At 40.0% G+C, this 20,684-nt stretch overlaps 1 protein-coding gene across 1 annotated transcript; it reads right to left on the bottom strand.

Moving 5' to 3' along the window:
* Positions 1–838: 838 nt before the first annotated feature.
* PRPS1 (phosphoribosyl pyrophosphate synthetase 1) lies at positions 839–20,584 on the bottom strand. Its single transcript, XM_019715220.2, has 7 exons — positions 20,333–20,584; positions 10,498–10,681; positions 9,285–9,383; positions 7,853–7,977; positions 5,042–5,215; positions 2,881–3,040; positions 839–1,954 (listed from the first exon to the last, which is right to left on the bottom strand). The coding sequence occupies exons 1-7, from the start codon at positions 20,452–20,454 to the stop codon at positions 1,862–1,864; spliced, it is 957 nt and encodes a 318-aa protein (XP_019570779.1). The 5' UTR covers positions 20,455–20,584; the 3' UTR covers positions 839–1,861.
* Between the last annotated feature and the right edge of the window lie 100 nt (positions 20,585–20,684).

Raw genomic sequence — 20,684 nt, 5'->3', positions numbered from 1 at the left:
CAAGGGGGGCGGGGCACAGTATGTTTTATGTCAAAATCTTCTGACATGGCAAACCCTGATCAACTGATTCAATACTTCAGGAAATAGCATTATCAGCAAATTACAACATTGATGCTCCATGTCAGCTTCTCCCAGAACAAAGATTTGGGGTGAGAGAGGACTAGAGGGTTAGAGCCACACTTTTCATATCTCACTTCCGTCCCTTCTGAATCACTTCTTCAAAAGACTCATTGTAAAACAGATATCCCAATATTCAACATAAAGCAAAAACAAACCAGAACCAGGCTTCAAAGATAAGGGAGCACTCTTCACAAAGCCCCAGAAGCATGTAGCTTCCCCAAATAAAAGCCCTTATTTGGTGAAACGCAAAGAAACTCACTTAAAACTTTGGAATGCACTATAATTCATTCTTAAGTTTTGCACATTTACCTTCCCCAGATATTTATTTAGAAGGGCTGAAATTAAATACCAAATGTATGTCAACTACTGATGTAGGGAAATTTTACCATATTTGGCAAAATTGGTTCAAAATGAATTATATAAACTATTCTTTTCCAATAAGAAAATACCTAATTGCTCTCCCCAGGAATAAGAACCAGACATCCAGCAGGCATTATACAGCCTGTAATTCAGGTATATTGCATAGAATTACAGTATATATATAGTTCTACATAAACCCCAGAAATCTTAAGTTGGATAAAACTGCTGCCAATATCTTATCTTGGCTTAATAATGTGGCTAAGAGTTTGGAAATAAAGAATAAGTATCATTGGGCAGCAAGACACCTAAACGAAACCTTTGGCAGACAGAGCAGTACAAATATGATATAGACCCACGGTCACACAACACAAATACTTTATTAGTTTCCTCTACAAGAGCTAGTGACATCAATCTTTTTAACAGAAACCTCAGGTCATTTGAGAGGCCAAACAGATCCAAGGAAGAAAAATGCAAATTAAATATTTAAATTAATCAAAAGGCACTACAATACCACCTAGAACCTTCTACCATGGTGGTAGTGGGCTAAGGAAGATTAAGCTACAGCGAAATAACCTTGTGTAAATGTTAAAGAATACATAGCAAGAAATGAGGTTTGCTTTCCAGAAGACTTTAGTACAATGTTCATTTGGGCCCAAGAAGATATTTGGCCAGGAAAAGGTCAAGATGGTTGAAGGTCAAGCCAAACAGAGAAGGAATAGGTACAAAAGCCTCTAAGCAGAAGTCTCCAAGCAGAGGGTTATGGATCAGGTTTTTTCCTCCAGAAGCATCCGCTGCACTGTGTGCTATCTTTCGTCAGCTCCCCCCTGCCCCCTCCACCACCCACCAAGAGCTGCCTGCCTTAAAGGGGCTCAGTTACCAAAGCTGGGTTCTGGGCTGCCTACAGCTCTTGTAATTTAGCATAGACCTTAGAGAACTTGTCACATGTTGTTTGTGTGTGTGTGTGTGTGAGCGACGGGGGGTGGGGTGGGGGGGCATTAGGTTGGATTTGCTGCTAGTAGTTCTGAACCAAGGAAACCCTAAAGTATTCACATGTGAAATAGTCTGAACTTCCCCCAAAACATTCAAACACCCCCAATACAACACCCTTCAAAGTCTGAAATGTTGCAGCCACTGAGCTGTAGTTAGAGCTGCAAGGCTCACAAAATCAAAGAAGCCAGAATAAGACAATGCAGGTAGGAAACCTGAGCAGTTAGTCTCAATCTGTTTTTCCCTGATTTTGGAGAAACACTAATATACCTGATATGGGATGTAGAAAGCTACTGGAGCAAGCTGGGTCTTCTGCTGAGTTTTTCATCAAATACCAAGGGAAAACAAGGAGTGGTGTTCATTTTATTTTTTAAAAGCCTCAGGAGTTATTCTATTATAAAGGGACATGGCTGAACAGATAGGAAACAGATTCCCCATTGTGAGTTCTCCGGATGGCTTCTGCAAGGATCATGGAGATGTCAATCACCTAGAAAGGCAAGAAAAGCACCAGGTTAGTATCACAGACACAGATGACAGGACAGTTTGCACACCGCTGAGCAGTTAATGAGAGTTCTTCCTCTTAAGACTGCTGCACTGTGCTGTTTCCCCTCGTGAGCTGGCACCCATTCCTCATAACATTTTAAATATAACCACATAGGATAGTCAAAATGCTAATGGATGAAAAGTTCTAACTCAGACTCACCAAGATGATGGCACGTTGGCATCTAAAAATTCTTAGGAATGAAAAAAATATATATTTAAGTTGAAAAAAAATCCTTAAGAATGGGGCATCAACCCTCCAATTCTATATATGTCAGAAAGCTAATAGATTACTATACACATAATTAAACAAAGGCCTTGTCTTTAAAATATATTCAGCATTCAAAATTGAGTGTTTAACAATTACTTGGAGAATTACTTTAAAGCAGTGGTCCCAGGACCTCTGGTTTTGCAGGTCTTGAATGGAGCAAAGTAATCTGCATTTTAACAAGAACACTAGGTAATTAAGTTAGGTTGTTTTCAGAGCAACTTTGAGAGACTCTGGAGTTCTAAGGAGTATACCATCAGTTTAAAGGTTTCACATTATGTCTTATTTTACTATAAGACTGGGTCTTTACTATAATATAATTAATATAATATAATATAATATAATAAATATAATACTGGGTCTTATATTAATTTTTGCTCCATAAGACTCATTAGAAGTGATTGTCTGGCTAGGTCTTATTTTTGGGGAAACATGGTAGAGCAATCTGAATTTTTAAACACACGTTTTTGTTTTACTTTTGGATCATAGGTCCTGATGACAGACTAAACCCTTAAGAACAAAGCAGGAAATCTGGTAATTCGACATATGTAACCACCTCCTGAATGCTTCGGTGGAGTTTTGTTTTGCAAGAATCTTGCCCTCACCTGTATTTTGGAGCAATGCTTCATCTTATCCTCCTGAGGTATGGTGTTGGTGACTACTACTGCTTCAAAGCATGCGCTGTTAATGCGAGAAATGGCTGGGCCAGAAAAGATGCCATGGGTCAAGATAGCATAAACTCTGGTGGCTCCAGCTGAGAGAAGTCTATAGGAAAAAGCAGAGTTGATTTGGGTTCATCTTGTCACTATAGAATCTGAGTTAGGAAGGAGCAGTGTATTAATCAGCTTGGCTGCCATGCCACAGTCCATAGCTTAAACAGAATTTTATTTCTCATACTTCTGGAGGCTGCAACGTCCAAGATCAAGGTGGTGGCAAGGCAGGTGTCTCTTGGCTTGTTGGCTCCTATCATCTCCCTGTGTATTCACACAACCACTCTGACCTCTTTGTGTGTACACATGCATGGGGAGAAGGGGGGCAGTGAGCTTTTTGGTCTTTTATTAAGGGCACCAATCGCATCATAAGGACCCCACCCTGATGACCTCATCTAAACTTAAATATTTCTCAAAGGTCCTATCTCCAAATACCATTGCATTGGGGGTTAGGGCTTCAATGTATAAATTTCAGGGGGCCACAACTGAATCCATACCAAGGAGAGAGAAATGGACTAAGAACTTATCTGAATAGGTTTGGATTCATGTAAAAGAGCTGTAGCAGACTGCTACATTCAACAAAATCTATTTCCTCTTCTCCCTGGGCATACAGCTGGACTACATTTCCCAGCCTCCCTTGCATAGTTAGGTGTGGCCATGTGACTTAATTCTGGCTATCAAAATGTGGGCACCACTTCCTGGCTGAGCTTATAAAATTATTCCATAGGTGAGCAATCTTTCCATGCTCTTTTCCCTTTTTGGATGGCCAAAATGGAAGTAAATGTCTTTGAAAGGATTCTTGGAAGCCATATTTTAAAGGATTCTTGGAAGGCACTGATGCAGTGCCAGAAGACTGAAAGAGGAATACTTGCATTGGAGTACGCCATGAACAAGAAACTGTATCATGTTAAGCCACTGACATTTCAGGGAGTTGATGTGGTATAGCAATTAGCATTACCTTACTAATACTAGAGCAAAAGGAATTTTATGAATACTCCAAGATCCAAATCAGGCCTCATTCAGCACACAAATACTTTTTTGGCACCCATTATATGCCAGGCCCTGTGCAAGGCACACTTGGAGGTTAAAAAAAAAAGTTATGAGAATATGAGAAACAGTGCTGTCTATAGTGGCTTGGATTGTAAGCACTTAAATTTTAAAGGGGGGACTGATGGAATCTAGTCTTAGGTTTTAGGAAGATTTGCAAGTGGAATGGCAAAATGAAAAATGAAAGATGGACTGAGGAGGTAGGAGACCTGTGACTGGCAGCAGAGAGAACAGAAGGGAGGCATTTTAGAACAGTGCATGCAAGAGATGGAAAGTAATTTGAATGAAGTTAGGAGTCTTACTTACTAAGAAGTAAGACTAGTGTTTTAGGCTTAGGTAAAATATAAACATGAGAATACAGAGGGTGCCAAAAAAAATGTATACACATTTTAAGAAAGGAAAACTGTATTAAAATTGTAATACTCAATACATACTGATAACAAAAGATGAATACAAGTCACGTTTGACTTCTGCAATTACAAGAGATGCTCAAAGTGGTTACCATCAGTGTCCAGACACTTCTGATTACAGTGAACTACTGCTTGAGCAACGCTGACCAGTGTCCACTTGTATACATTTTTTTGGCACCCCCAGTATATTTTTGTCTGCTTAGGCCTGTGGATTTCTACCTTAACTTCTTTAAAAAAAACTATCAAAAGTAGAGTATTCAGAGTGATGAAAAAATTTTGGAAATATAGTGGTGATAGCTGTACAGCAGTATGAATGTAACTAATGCCATTGAACCGTACAGTTAAAATGGTTAAAATGGCCAACTTTATGTTATATATCATTTAGCAAAATAAAAAGACAAAAAAACTAAGGAAATCTGGTGGGGGGAGAAAGAGCACTCATCAATTTATACATACTGCGATTCAAGCCTCGGGTGATGAAAAACTCCCAAAGCTAGATATCATCTCAATTCAGTTCCCAAAAGAATCAGCCGGCTTAAGGCACTCAGACAGCTGTCAGCTTTTACTTCTAACCACCAGCCCCACTGCTCAGCACTCACTTGTCAGCTGCATGGCAGATTGTGCCACAAGTGTCAGCCATGTCATCCACTAGGATGGCCACCCGGTCCTTCACGTCTCCCACCAGCACCATGCGGTCCACTTCGTTGGCCTTCTTCCGTTCTTTGTGAATCAAGGCAAAGTCCACATTCAATCGGTCGGCAATAGAGGTCACTCTGCAAAAGCAGGTATTCACAGTTAAAACCTGGGGAGAGTGGCTCCTAAGACAAAAGAAATGAACTGAAGAATGTGCTTGTTTTCTGAGGGAGAAAACATGAAACCCAACAGTTCCCAGGGCTGGAAGAAAACAACTATAATTTATTGACATCACAACTGGCTTTTATAGACTAATGCCTCCATATCCTGAGAGCAATTTATGAATATAAATTAGAATCCATTCTGCCTTACAGTAGGGGATAGACATATGCGCTCACCAGTTCCAGGAAGCAGCATAATGCTAAGGCACGTTCATTTAATGAATTCGCAGCAGAAGGGAAGAGAGAGAAGATTTGGTTAACTAATGCCAGCAGTGCAGACTGTCCCAGTTTGACATGCGGATGGGTTGAGAAGTGCGACTGAACCTGGCAGAAGAGGAGGAGTAGCCAGCCTGTTCCAATGCCTGTGCCCTCATCACACTCCCTCCAGTGATCCACCAACTGTCAATGTCAACTGTACCTGGGCACCAAGCTTGGGAGTTCCTTTAATGACGGCTAAAAAGAAAGTTATACCAATTAACTGGGCAAACGGGGCACCTCACTGTACAGCCAAAGTATCTCCAAATCAAAATAGGTTTTCTTTTTTTTTTTAATTACAAGAAAATACAAAGCAGACCAGGTGAGACAGAAGACAAATCTGTCTGGTGTCAGAGTACCACATGATTCACGCAAACAGAAATACATTCAGTAAATGACATTGTGGCCCCAGTGACATGTACATCCGTGCCCGACTGTGCCGTCCTCGTGTGTGACGAGGCCTGTACTTTGGGGCTTTGTTTTGAATGTACTGGTCCAACCAGAGCACTCTGTCCTATTTCCCTTCTGACAATGGTCACGTATCTGAGTTTGTGCTAGACAGGGGAGAACGTGTGACCACATAATAGAGAACACACAAGATTTGAGCCACAACCCAGTAGACACTGTACCCTGATCTAAATAAGCCACACCCTGTGCTCTCCATTACTACCTCGTGGGCACATAACATCTAGTCACCAATCTGCTTGGAATGATGATTCATCCAAGAGAAAGGCACGGTTACTTCAAGCATCCCAATCCATGCTTAACAGCAACAAACTTAGTGATCGACAAAGCATAAAGGACTAGAAAAAGTCACTACCTGTGCCCTTGAGGGGAGAAACCATGTACAAGTCACAACTGCACAGGGATCTGAACTCCAAATCCTGCCAACACAGAAGTGAGGGCCACTCACTTTGAAAATACTCCATCACTATAAGAAAATTATAAACCAAAAAACCCACATCATCTGCTAAAGGCAATTTTTCTGTACCCAACTTTGGAAAGAAAATCCTGCTTGTTTATTTCAGATGTGACTGTTTTCTAAGTCCCATAGCAAGATGTGAAAATAATGCACAAGTTAAGACAAGTATGACAACCACTATTAGGGGAATCTTTTTTAGGCTGTCTCTAGTATTACAGATGGTAACCAGCGATTACATAGCCTGACAAAGCCATACGTCTGGCTGGATAATGGAACTCAAAGTTCTCAGCTTATCAGTACTGTTGAAGTTACTGAAATAAAGAGATTGTTGAGAAACAGTCATTGAAGATTTGAATGGCTTGTAGAGAGATCTGAATTAGCTTTTCCTAATCATCTGTGTTTTGTAGCTTTTCATTCTATTTCCACAACAAGTAGAGCATGTGTCACTTTTGAATGCATTACTGAGTGACCCACTAAGGAAATAAAAAGCTCTTAGCACCATGTGAGCTGTAAAATATTGCAACTGGTAATCCCTGGCAGTTTGTTTAAAATGTTAAGGTCTGGGCTTTAAATAAAATTATCACGCCTTATTTTCCTTCCTGCTTAATACTTTAATCCAAAGGATCAAAATGATCTAACCAACAACAGCATTAAGAGGTATGTAAAAGTTACTTGTCCACTATTATCATGTGGTTTGACAGCAGGTGCTGCTCATTAGAAAACCAAATTTCCTCCCCCATTTCCCTATAGGTTCCCAGCAGTATTGTTAGGTCTGCGGGGCCAAGTTACTAATGGGTCACAGTCAGGCCAACAATAGGTACCAAACTATTTAGGGCCCCTCTGCTGCTGCCTTGTCTTTCAGGTAGTTACTCGGGCCAGGAAAGAGAAGTGAGTAAAACTATATCCAGCCTGTGTCCCAGCTACTGGTACATCCATTCTGAAGTACTACTTAAAATCTGTCACTTGGATAGAAAAGCATCGCTTTCTGACAACTGTCTGAAAGATTTTTCCAGTACAGAATAATACAAATTTCAGCCCCAATTCAGATCTCTTTTATTTTCTTTCTTTTGCCTGGTTGCACTGGCGAGAACTTCCAATACTATATTGAAAAGCAGAGGTGATAGGGGTCAGCCATGTCATGTTCCTGAACATAGAGCAAAGGGCTTCAGGTTTTCACCACTAATTATGAGATTAGCTGAGGGTTTGTCATATATGGCCTTTATTATATTGAGGTATTTTCCTTCTATACCTATTTTATTAAGCATTTTAATCATAAATGGATGCTGTATCTTGTCAAATGCTTGAAACCTATGTCACTTTACTAACCACTGTCACCCCAATAAACTTAAAAAAAAACAGGTAAAAAAACAACCTCTTACCTCTTAGCTCCCCCAGCATCAGGCGAGACAATAGTGCAGTTCCTCCACTCAGATATGTTCTCCCTTATCCACTTCAGGACAGCGGGCTCTGCGTACAAATTATCCACAGGGATATCAAAAAATCCCTGTAGGAAGGAGCTGGGTCAGTTTTGCTTTGTGTTCCTTCTCTTCCATTTATAAATGACTAACACAAAGAAAATAGTGACTTGTCCAAAGAATACCTTCCTGCACCATTCAGACTGAGTAGAGGGCATACTCAGTGTGGGAGGCTAAAAATGGCCTCCTCAAATCCAGGCTATGCAAGAGAGCCCAGGCACGATGGGCAACGCCAGCCCCTGGTAACCCACAACTGACCACAGCCACATGAGTGAACCCTTGGGAAAAAGGTCCATGTAAAGCCAAGACCAGAACTACCCAGCCAATGTGCAGACTCACAAGGTAATAAATACTTACTACTTCATGCTAATAAATGTTGGCCTGGCTTCAGGAGCAAAAGCTAACTGGTAAACCAGTTAGAGATGCTACGGCATATAAACTTAGTGGAAGATATTTATAATGAATAACAGTAACTAGAAGCCAGATCTGTGTTCTAATACCATGTTTCCCCGAAAATAAGACCTACCCCGAAGATAAGCACCAGTTAAGATCTCAGCATGAAGGACGCATTTAGTAAGTTATGACAACATTCCAGAAGATGACATGACTGTAATTGAATAAATATAGATTGTTGTACATGAAAAAAATAAGACGTCCCCTGAAAATAAGCCCTAATGGAGCAAAAATTAATATAAGACCCCGTCTTATTTTTGGGGAAACACGGTACTAGTTGCTATAGATTAGTTGTGTTCCTCTTCTGTGAAATGGGTATAATCATTTGCCCTATATAACTCACTGGAATGCCGTAAGCCTCCAATGGTAACGATTTGAAAGTCTCTTTAAAATGTATAAACATAAGGTGGCATTCTGTTCCCCTTACTCTGAGTTTATGCTAGAAAGTAGGTTGCAATATCTGTGCCTCTAAATTTAATGATGACATTAACAGCTCCCATTTATTTGGTTCCTGTCATCAGCCAGGTATTATACTATGAATTTAATATCTTACTTAATACTCACAGTAACAAAGCAGTGTATATTCATAACTCAAATAATCTGCCCAAGGTTATAAAGCTAGTAATCATCAGAGCCAGTATTCAAACTAGGTCGGAACCCAAAGCCTACTCTGCCCGGAATATATGACTGCCTCCCTTTCCAACCACCCCAAATGACTAAGACCATAAACTAAGCTTAAAGTGAGAATGTTTAAAAGGTCTAGTTTGAGCTGTACTTGAGCAGTTTTTTCTTCTCTGCAGTCTTCAGCATTATCAGTCCTCTCCTCCCCCCTTTCTAACTCCTAAAAATCTCTAAGCTAATATTTAACTTCTACTGATGATACCTGAATTTGAGAAGCATGCAGGTCCATGGTGATAATATGATCTGCGCCTGCTACAGAGAGCATATTTGCAACAAGCTTGGCTGAGATTGGAGCACGGCTCTAAATGGAGGGGAGAAAAAAAAATCCAAAAAGCCAATTAGAGAAAGAACTCCTTTGCTGAAGCAGCCTTTATTTACTGTGCACCTACTTACCATGTTTAAGGCACTGTGCCACGCAGAAAATCCAGAGAAAGTGACATGGCCACTGACTGAGTAGATCACAATCTAGTATAAATACTAGGTTGAACATCACTTTTCCAACTCAGGATACGTATTTAGTATAAGGAAATACCTTCCTACCTTTCATTTTCTTAACTTAATGTACATATTTTCAGTCTATTCAAGTGTTTCCAGTGCTCCATTTAAATTAGGCAGACTTACGTCTTTTTTGAAAGAATTTTCTTAAAATCTCTTTTAACACATATATAGTCAAAACTGTATAACATCTAACATGTCAATATTTGAAGATACCAGAGTTTATGTTGTAAATTATCATCTGGAGGTCAACCTTCTAGTGACCTCAAGCCCCTTAAGTAACAGGTAAACACATCTGCTGTACTGTAAAATGGCAAAGCCCATGCCCTTTACTCTACACTCTGTAGGAGCACCGTACTCTATTGGGATAAAACATCTGGCCTTCTCCCAGGCACTGTATGTAAAATTGGGCACTGATGACAATAGAAAATAGACTTGCAAAGTTTTACGTATATGCCTTATCCTCTAATATGTACCAGATAAACAAGGTGAGGTGTATGTGTGTGCGTGTGTATAATGAGACCAAGTATTCATGTAACAGACTTCAAGTTTTATGAAGAGGTCACAACGACAACCCCAAAAGGGTCCCAGAGGATCTACCACAGTTAAAAAAAAATTCTGTTCCATGGAAGCTGGTACTTAAGTCTCACTGATACAATTGAAAAACAGCAGTGAGCTAATAAAGTCATATACGTATGACTGGAATAAAATATACAGACTGCAAATGTGTTGCTTTATACCAGTTACATATTGACTGTTTTGAAAATTCGGTAATTCCTACCAGAATGCGAGAAATAATACTCTCCAAATGTATATCTGATGCTGAAGGGATTGTTTGGAACTTTGGCCAGTGCTCATGCTTCCCCTGATTTAAGAAAACAAAAAACAAACTTGTTTCATAAAGGAGATTATGCTCCTACCTTATCCTTCTTATCCTGCCGGGCGTAAGGGAAGCACGGTATCACGGCCGTGACGCGGCTGGCTGAAGCAATCTTGCAGGCATTGATCATAATCAAAAGCTCCATCAGATTGTCGTTAATTTCACCACAGCCGCTCTGAACAATGTAGACATCCTCTCCTCGTACACTTTCGCCAATTTCCACGCTACAACCAGGAAAGGAAGGACAATAAAAACAATCGATTTGAAAGCACTATATGAACTATACTTCCACACACAGTCAAGCCAAAAAAGCATAGCTTCCCTACTAGTACGCTATGAAGGGGTTACACCTGCATGTGGACGTTGATCCCCTCAGACGTCAGGAGGCTCCCTGGAGGAGCCCTTGTACCAGAAGCAGTCTACTGCCCCAGTTTACTCCAGTGCACTACACAAATATTACCTATTTTTATATGGGACACAACATGAAAAAGACTGGCTAAAGTACTCACAAGAAATTGAAACACAATTTCAGTTAGGCGGCTTATATCTCATTTCAGGTACATAACATGTGAATGCAAATTTGATACAGCATCTGTGACTGTCACAATCCACATATAACAAAAGTAGAAAGATCGTATAAGGAATGAATCACTACGGTTCTATAATGATGCCTTCCACAGAAGATCGCACCACACTTACCATATGGGCCAGTTCACTCAAAAAAAAAAAAAAAAAAAAAAAAAAGTTCCTATGCCAGTCACTGCGGTAGGCGCCAGGGATACAATGGAGAGTAAAACAGATGTGGTCCTTGCCCTCATTCTAAGCTAACTGTACTCTGGCCCAATCAGTAAGTCTTGTTTTTAAAAAATTCCACAGGAAGTTACTATAACTATGGAGTACAGCTATCTTTTATCACAAAATGAAAGTTTTCGTATCTATACTCAGATCCTTACCAAGAATAACTAATGATTAAAAAAATAAACTCTGTGACACCTCAAAACAACACCATCTTCCCTATGAATCCTCTAGGTGAGGGGTATTTGTGGGTGCACATAGGTGCATGCGTATGTAATATGTGTAGATGAGATGTAAACCAGAATGGTTGATGACACCTATTGACCAAGAGAAAAATTTCTTCAACAAGAGATAATTCCATTGCCAGAAGAAGCTGATAATTATTGTTTAATTATTAGGCGATAATTGTTATTTAATATTTATTCCTTTCCAAGCCAAGTAACAATGGTAAGGATGCTACATTTGAAAAGAATGGGGTTAGTTTATATTATGAAGCAAGAAAAATAAAGGCAAATGGTAAAAAAAAAAAATCAAACCAGAAACCAATTAGAACAGGGAAGCTGAGATTACTGGTAGCTAGAACAAAAAGGAAAACACATTAGTTTGTGATATCTGGAGACAAACCTTCATGCACTAAATTCAAGAAATATTTTATACTAGAGATCCTTATGTTAAAAGTGCCTTATTTGATCAAATCAATAATTTAAGTTCCTACGTCAAGAAACTAGAAAATGGGAAATGTAAAACCCAAAGTAAGCAGAAAGGAGAAAATAACCATAAGGGTAGAAATCAATGAAATTGAAAAGAGTAGAGCAATAAGAAAAGCCAATGAAACCAAAAGCTGGTTCTTGGGGGAAGGGGACTCAATAAAATTGATAAACCTCCAGGAAGACTGACCTAAAACAGCTTCACTGGAGAATTCTACCAGTTAAAGAATGAACATGAATTCTGCACAATCCTTTCCAGAAAACAGATGAGGAGGGATTGTTTTCCAAATCATTTTATGAGGCTGGTATTACCCAGATACCAAAGCAGAGAGAGGCAATATAAAAAGGAAAACTACAGAGGGGGAGAAGGGTAGGTGTGGTTACAAGAGGGTAACAGGAAGGATCCTTGCCATAGAAAACTTTTTGTATCTTGACTGCATCAGTGTCAATATCCTGCTTGATGCGTTATACCATAGCTGTGCAAGAAAACTGTAGTCTGGAAAAACTACTTTGGGACTTTGGGAAAACTGGGTAATGGGTACAACTGGCTCTCCATATTATTTCTTAAAATTGCATGTGAATTTACAATTCATTCTTCCCACTACTTGGAATGTTCTTCCTATACCTCGCTCGTTCATTTCTCAGGTCTCCAATCAAAATATCCTCCCTGACCATCTTATTAAAAGTGACTTGCCTAATAGACATATGAAAAAATGCTCAACATCACTAATCATCAGAGAAATGCAAATCAAAACCACAATGAGATATCACCTCACCCCAGTCAGAATGGCGATCATCAACAAGACAAATAGTAACAAGTGTTGGAGAGGCTGTGGAGAAAAAGGAACCCTCATACACTGTTGGTGGGAATGCAGACTGGTGCAGCCGCTATGGAAGGCAGTGTGGAGGTTCCTCAAAAAATTACGAATAGAACTGCCATATGACCCAGCAATCCCTCTCCTGGGTATCTACCCAAAAAATCTGAAAACATTTAGAGATAAAGACACGTGTGCTCCAATGTTCATTGCAGCTTTGTTTACGGTGGCCAAGACATGGAAACAACCAAAACGTCCTTTGATAGATGAATGGATAAAGAAGTTGTGGTATATATACACGATGGAATACTATTCGGCAGTAAGAAAAGATGATATAGGAACATTTGTGACAACATGGATGGATCTTTAGAGAGTAATGCTGAGCGAAACAAGTCAGACAGAAAAAGCAGAGAACCATGTGATTTCACTGATATGTGGTATATAAACCAAAAACAACAAAAGAACAAGACAAACAAATGAGAAACAGAAACTCATAGACACAGACAATGGTTTAGTGGTTACCAGAGGGTAAGGGGGGCGGGGGGTGGGGGGTTGGAGATGAGGGTAAGGGGGATCGAATATATGGTGATGGAAGGAGAACTGACTCTGGGTGATGAACACACAATGGGAATTATAGATGATGTAATACAGAATTGTACACCTGAAATCTATGTAATTTTACTAATAATTGTCACCCCAATAAATTTAATAAAATAAAATTAAAACAAACAAACAAAAAAAAAAGTGACTTGCCTGAGAACCTATCAGATTAAAAGTGACTTAAAAATAAATACGAACCAATAGCACTGTATGGACTTTCTTTGCATACCAATTTGAGCAAACTGTAAAACTAAAAACAAAAAAACACATTTATGAGACAAGGAAATTTAAACATTAGTTATTTGATATGAAAAGATTACTGTTAGTATTTTTAGGCAAGAAAATGGTATTGTGTCTACTAAAACATATATGGGTGACATAATACCTGGGTTTGCTTCAAAATAATTCAATTGCAGGCAGGTGTATGGAGAGGGAATAGGTGAAACACAATTAGCCATAAACTGCCATAAACTAGATTGGGTGATGGGTACATGGGGGATAGGGTAGGTGGGATTATGCTATTCTCTCTACTTCTGCATGTTTGGAATGTTCCACAATAAAATTAAATAACATGACCCTCCCCACTTATTCTTTCATCACCCTAGTTATTCCCTTCGGAACACTTATCACAATTTCTTATCACCTTATTTTTTTCATGCACTTCTTTATTGCCTGTCTCCTCCACCAGAATGCAAGCTCCACGAAGACAGGGACCAGATCTGTAATGTTCATCTGTCTCCCAGCCAGCGAGTGTCAATATCACACAAAGAGTGAATGAACGAATGTCCCTCAGGGTTAGGCTGCCTCTTGGATCCACTCACTTTAGACAGAATGTCTGAACCATCTGCAGGCTTGCTTACTGTGAAAATTTAGAAGATTGACTTTTATAGTCCCTCATGCTAGAGGCACGTGGGTCCAACATGTTTCCTCAAAAGGTTTTGACAAATCTGTTCATACCCTTTTACAGATACTCAGCTGACAGATAAGATACTTATTCTGTGGTAGAACCACAACTTGATGGGCCCAATAGGAGGTGACAGCTACAAAGAATTTTATGGTGGGATCCTGAAATAGCAATACTGAGCAATATAATGAACAATATAGCAATTTTGTGGACCCAGCTGAACTGACCAGCCTTGAGAAACAACCGAGTCTGTCAGCAACGTCAACTATGCCAAATGCCAAAATTGCTTTCTGAAGACAGTCTTCATAATTCAAATGGATGGGCTGGAGGGAGCCAAGAAGGGCTTTCTAGAAGAGCGGCTTGCATGTTTCCCAAAGTGTAGGCCCTAGAATGGTGCTGCCCCACATGGGAGTCACTGACCTCACGTGGTTACTGAGCACATGAAATGTGGCTAGTGTGACTGAGGAACTGAATTGAGACGTACTGCAAGTGTAAAATATACACTTTGTTTTTTGACGATCTAGTTGGCTTTATTAAGCCATCAGGAATCAGCCAGCATCCCATCTAGCATCTAGAAGGGCACTCCCTAAAATACATACCTTCCTGCTAACACAGTATATATAAAAGGAAAACTATCTCAAATTTTATATTGATTACATGTTAAAACTGTAATATTTTGGATATACTGGGATAAATATATTATTAAAATTAAAAAAAGCAAAAGTAGAAAGGACGAAATAACCCTTCATGGAGGTGAGTGTATTCTGCAAGGTACTCGTTGTGGTAGGCCCAATGACAAGAGGCAGTGGTAGCTTAGAGGGACTAACACTCCCTGCCCTTTTAAGAGATTACAGGATAAAAGGGTCCCTCCTATGTATTATGGTGCACAACTCTAGGGTCCTGACCAAGTACCTCAAATATTTGAGCCACTTCAAAACTCAAAGAAAATTTGAACCTCACCCACAGTCATCCCCCACACGTCACTTCCTTGACCGAGATCTTCATTCCCCTGGGGGAGAACAAAAGTCAGGCATGTTGATTTCTAATAAAAAGTCAACTGTGTCCTCTAATAAAAAGTCATCTGGTACTGGAAGCCTGTGGCTCTTCTTTCAGTCAAGTACACAGACAGTCACTTGCCAGAGTCAGGTTGTTTGATTAGGAGCTAGGGAACGGCAGTTTGACAATTGAGCCAAGACAACATGTAGCAAGGGATGGGCTAATTGACCATTCTCCAGTTTTCCTGTTATCAAGTAAGACTAGGAAACAACAGACTTAGTCCATGATGGCTTATCTGTCTTTATAAACGCTTCAACTATCAGATTCAATACAAAAACTACTAACAAAATTCCTTATATCGTCCATTATGTTACTCAATATAATTATTTAAGGATCCTTACCCATGAAATTCTTAGAATTTTGTGCCTGAAAGTTTCTAAAGAGTTTTATGAAAATAAAAACTACATAATCCATTGCATATGCCTTTATCCCTTTGGCTGCCAGAAAGGGATACAGTTAAAGTAACACTAAACTTCAGTAATCACTTTATGCCAAATTCTTGGCACAATTACTATCATACTTTGTTCTATAAGGTTTCTAGAGTATCTACTTAATGAACCTTTTGCATGTTGACTATCATGAAACACACTTCAAATCCTTTCTTGAAAGCAGGTAAGGTATTATAAAATTATCACTGCCAAGTTCAACAACAGAGAGAATTTGCTAAATACATAGCTTTAACAGAGGTGTTCCTTTAAAAATTATATTCATTCTAACTTTACATAAGGTTTGAAAAATAATTCTTAAAAAAATCACCAGTTACCACCCACCACAATCACTAGTGCCATTTCTGTGTTATCACCTGATGATAATTAACCAACAGTTCAGCCATTTCCCAAAGCCAAACCTAGACTAAAACTTCCCCTCAAGCACAGAAGCAGCATGTTACCACCAGGAATCCATCTAATAACTTGAAAAAGTTATTTAACGAAGTGGTGCAAGTAAACAAGGATAGTGCTTGTTCTACTGTGTGTAATTCTAAATTCACTAATACAGACCAATCTTTCCCTCCATTAGCATTTTTTTTTAGGATTATATGATACAGATGTTCACAAAGCCTTTAAAAGCCCATGAACTACCCTCAGGTCATACAGCTTGGTCAATCAACTGTTCAATGAACCCTCAAGAAATCTTAATATTATTATTATAGCTTCCTCTAAGAGATACGTTAGGCAGTGATTGATGGTACAACACTTATGCCTACCTAAAACCTGTTTGCTCTTAACATAATATATCAGGAAGAAAGGCCTGGTTTAGTTATTTGAAGGATAACAGGCCTTGTTCTCTCCCTCTAGCTAATGGTGTGTTCTCCAAATGGCTTTGGGCCAATCATTCTCCCAGCCGTTCTGGAGAGGCCAGGTGACTGGCTTTGTCCATCCAATGAGAAAACTAACTTCTCCTTTACCCTTTCCTTTAGCATCAGGCATAAGTGCATTGAATGAGCACAGAATGTTAAAAAACACAAAAAGGAAATAAAGTAAATCTAAAATGCAGGTGGTATTCTTAAGAAAATATTAAGAATTTAGACAGAGATGTTGGCATGTGCAAAACACATGGGATTAATTAATGAAAGGACATAGTTCTTAGGAAAATCCTAGGCAACCAAAATTAAGTTTTCCCCTCTCAGCTTATTGAGAGTAACCAAATAAACCGAAGTTTGAAGAGAATCAAGTCAAAAATTTTTGTAATTCAAGAGTTTTAAAAGCCCAATGAGATACTGTATCAACAAAAATGTTAAAGCACAGTAATACCCAGATTTGGGAAAGTTACTTAACCTCTGAATCTTAGTTCCTTCACTTGTAAAATGGGGATAGTGAGAGTAACTCCTCATAGCAGTATTGAGATGGTTAAATATGCTGTGTATAAAGTGTTTAGCATCTGAACTAGCATATCGTAAGCATTCACTATTCATTAATTATTATTAATATCGTTGTTATTGCTGGTGAGAATGGAAATTGGTTCAACTTTTCTGGAGAGCAATTTGGCACTAGGTATTCAAAAGCCTAAAAAATGGTATATACCCTTTAAGCTTAACGTATTCCCCTTCTAGGGATTTACCCTAAGAAAATATTCAGAAATAGGGAGCATTTGAGATCTTGCTCTCCGGCATATGCAGTTAGTCAGTTTGGCTCAAACTCTTATAAAAATTATCTAAAAAAAAAAGAAAGAAAATAATCAGAAACGGTCAAAGATTTATGTTCAGGATTTTCATATTAAAAGCATTAGATAAAAAATACCTAATAATACGGACTAGGTTATCTGAAATTATGGTAAAACCATTAAGACAAACTAACTACTGTTTAAAAGCTGTTTCACACCATGTCGACTAAATATTAAGGGGAGAAACTATTCAAACTATATTGTAAGTGAAGAAAGCTATACACACGTCTCACATTTTTGAAAAAGTCTATGAGCACACACACAAACACCTGGAAGGTCATACATCAAATGTGAACAGTCGGGCGGTGGAATTTTTGGGATGTCTTTTTTCCATATCATCTGCAGTGCCACCACCATCCCTTCTTACCAACATTTACTGTACATTTATTGCATCAGACGGTATTCTAAGAGCTTCAGTCCTATCTCAGTTCATCCTCACAAGAACTCCATGGGTAGTTACTACTTTACAGATGAGATCACTGAGGCAAAGAAAGCCTCAGGATACAATTCTAGGTTCTCTGAGACCAGAGCCTACGTTTTTAAACTCTCTTAAACTATTATATTTGTGTGTGTGAAACGTACCACTTATACGTATGCATGTTTCCCAAATAACTGGACAGCAAAGGATGATCCTGATGACTTCAAAAGAAAAGGCACTTTGCTCACGAGAGCATCAACTCCTGAGATTCTGCCAAATTGTAGCAAATAGCAGAACTGTCTCACTTGAGGATGGGCTCTGCAGTCCCCCATCTGATGACCCACAGTACCCACTGAGCTGCCCTGTCCACGACCTGTAGATCTCAAGAGTCACACAGAGCAGCAGTTACCATTTCTGCAGTGCAGAAAAGCCAAAGGTTGGCGGGAGGGGCAAGCTCCATAGGCAACATATTCGATTATGAGGATTTCAGAACATCTAAGGAACCAGAAAGCTACTGATTTAAGCCACAAACAAGGAAACCTAACCAGTCAGCAATTTTCCACATTGGGCTTAATCTTCCCCAATGTTTCCAAGCATGTTACTGTCCAGTTTTTTAAAAATGAAATCAGCCTAATATCTCAGTAGATTGGGATTGCTGATAAATTCAGATAAACCAATCAGTAGAAAACTAAGTTGTCCTTCCCCTCTGCTCTCCCAATATAGCCTCAGGTTCTGGTGTGTTTTGTTATGCAGAGGGTGAAGGGTTAACACAAGGAAAAAGAGTCTTTGTATTTTTCCTAGAAGCACAGGAAAAGCATTTAATAACCACAGTTCTCTAAAGGGACCAAAAAAAAAAAAAAAAACACCCTCTAAATGAAAATCATTCTCCTCCCCTAGCTATACGCCACTTGCAAAGTCTGGTCCTGTTTTGTCTCCTTTATTACAGCCTATGAGTCATAATGGTGTGGTCAAAGCTGAAGTCGGCAGCTTTGCTAGCCTCTTTCGACTAAGGTATTGCCTGGTTACAGATGGCATCAGTGTTTGCACTATCGTTTGCATCACAACCAGCGGCACAATAATCAAGCATTCAAAAGGAAACTGCCCATTCCAGATGAATGCTTTTTCTTTTATCAGCAGTGTCTAAAAAGTATAAGGGGAGTTACACTTTGGTAATAATTTTAAAGAAAGAAAAATGGAAATAAAAGCATTTATGAAAACATGTTCAAAGCAATCTTATTTAACTGATCATTAAGTTTGGTGCAAGTTTTCCCCTTCACAGATGACGGTATCTGTAAGATTTTGAGCACTGCTCTGATTTGGTCAACAGGGTTAACGACAAAAGACAAAGTAGGCCTATCAGAACCAGAAGATTCTATGTTTAGGTGGAAGGGGTACTGAAAAGCTCAGATAACCAAGTTATCTCTAAGATGGCCTCAAGGTGCAGGAAGACGGTGGGAGTGGGGTGGGGGAAGCAAGTTTAATTAGAAGGGCAAGGAAAAAAAAATTGAGTTGCAACGCACTATGCGATCCAGGTCTTCTACTCTGTTATCTTCCCTCAATTAACTTAACATTCAAAACTGTTTCCTAAATTTCCCATCTGGCACCAAGAGAAGTGGGTAAGTTCAGGACAGACTTTGCCAAAAAATATGCTTTTGTATTATCTGTACTAGTAGCTGCACTGGGGAAGGTCAAGGATTCCAGGATTAAGGTTCCCTAAGATTTTCTGGATGGCTCAAGCTGAGATGCTGGCAATCAGGATGCAGTTAATGCATCACACTAGCTGATCAACTAGATTTAACATTAAGTATGGCTCCAAGGCTAAGATTCTGAAGATGTGAAAAGCCAACGCTAGTCAATCTGAGGAAGTGTTCAGTAATACTTTTGGCGCCCTCAGTACATAACGTTAATTTCACTCAAAACCAAACCCAGCACAATTTCGAATTGAAAAGATGCTTCTTAGATTCTAGAAGAAACACCAGGAGGGCTCAGTTGTAGGACTGACACCCGTACAAGCTGGTTCAAGAGCTGAAGCGGCACCTGTCCAGCCTGAGTAGTTCAACAGTGAAGCCACAAGGCCACGTGTCCCCACAGCCGCGACTAAGCGTCCTTCCCCTCCTGTCGCTCTAGGCAGCCAATATCCCTAGGCTGGGTCCTCCAGCCCCTGCCTTCAGACCCAGAAGCTTCGCCTCAAGCTCCATATTGACTCCAACCCTCAACACGGTGAGAACCAATGTGACCCTTCCGCGAGAGGTGAAATAACGGATACAGCCGGTAGAGCACGCTCCCCAGAGTTGCCCCTTCCCCCACACGCGGTCCCCCAGAACTCACGCGGCGGCCCCATCCCCCTACCCTCTGCGTCCCAATCGTCGCCCCCGTCGCCAGGCAGGTGAGGCCGGTCATGGTCCCAGCTTCGCTCTTACCAGGTCTCCTGGTTGCTGAATTTCTTAGTCACCACCTTGCCTAGCTCCAGGCCCAGGCGGTCAGCAATTTTCTGGGATAAGTCCTGGTGAGAACTGCCGCTGAAGATTTTGATATTCGGCATCTTGGCCAACTACCCTAGACACTCTGCCCAGTGATCACTGCCGCTGCCGAGATGCAAACCGAGGTCGGCTCAGAGACTCAGTACTAACCGCTTGGCGTTGCTACTCCGCCATCTTACATTCCCGCCCCGCGCGCGGCTCTAAATTGTTCAGTGCCAAGGAGGCGGGGCCACCAGGCAAGTCCACACCCCGATTAGCTGAGCGGCAGAGAGGGGCGGGTCCTCACTGTAGC

This window comes from Rhinolophus sinicus, chromosome X, assembly GCF_036562045.2.
Source record: "Rhinolophus sinicus isolate RSC01 chromosome X, ASM3656204v1, whole genome shotgun sequence".
Classification (NCBI taxonomy): Eukaryota; Metazoa; Chordata; class Mammalia; order Chiroptera; family Rhinolophidae; genus Rhinolophus; species Rhinolophus sinicus.
This window is presented reverse-complemented; position numbering and strand designations above follow the sequence as displayed.

What these genes read in the sequence shown, in the direction of transcription:
- PRPS1 (XM_019715220.2), bottom strand. Translation starts at nt 20,454, where the DNA reads ATGCCGAATATCAAAATCTTCAGCGGCAGTTCTCACCAGGACTTATCC. An exon ending in ATCTGCCATGCAGCTGACAA is followed by an intron (nt 3,041 to 5,041) that starts GTGAGTGCTGAG and finishes TTTTTCCTATAG; the next exon opens with ACTTCTCTCAGCTGGAGCCA. An exon ending in AGCATTGCTCCAAAATACAG is followed by an intron (nt 1,955 to 2,880) that starts GTGAGGGCAAGA and finishes TTGCCTTTCTAG; the next exon opens with GTGATTGACATCTCCATGAT.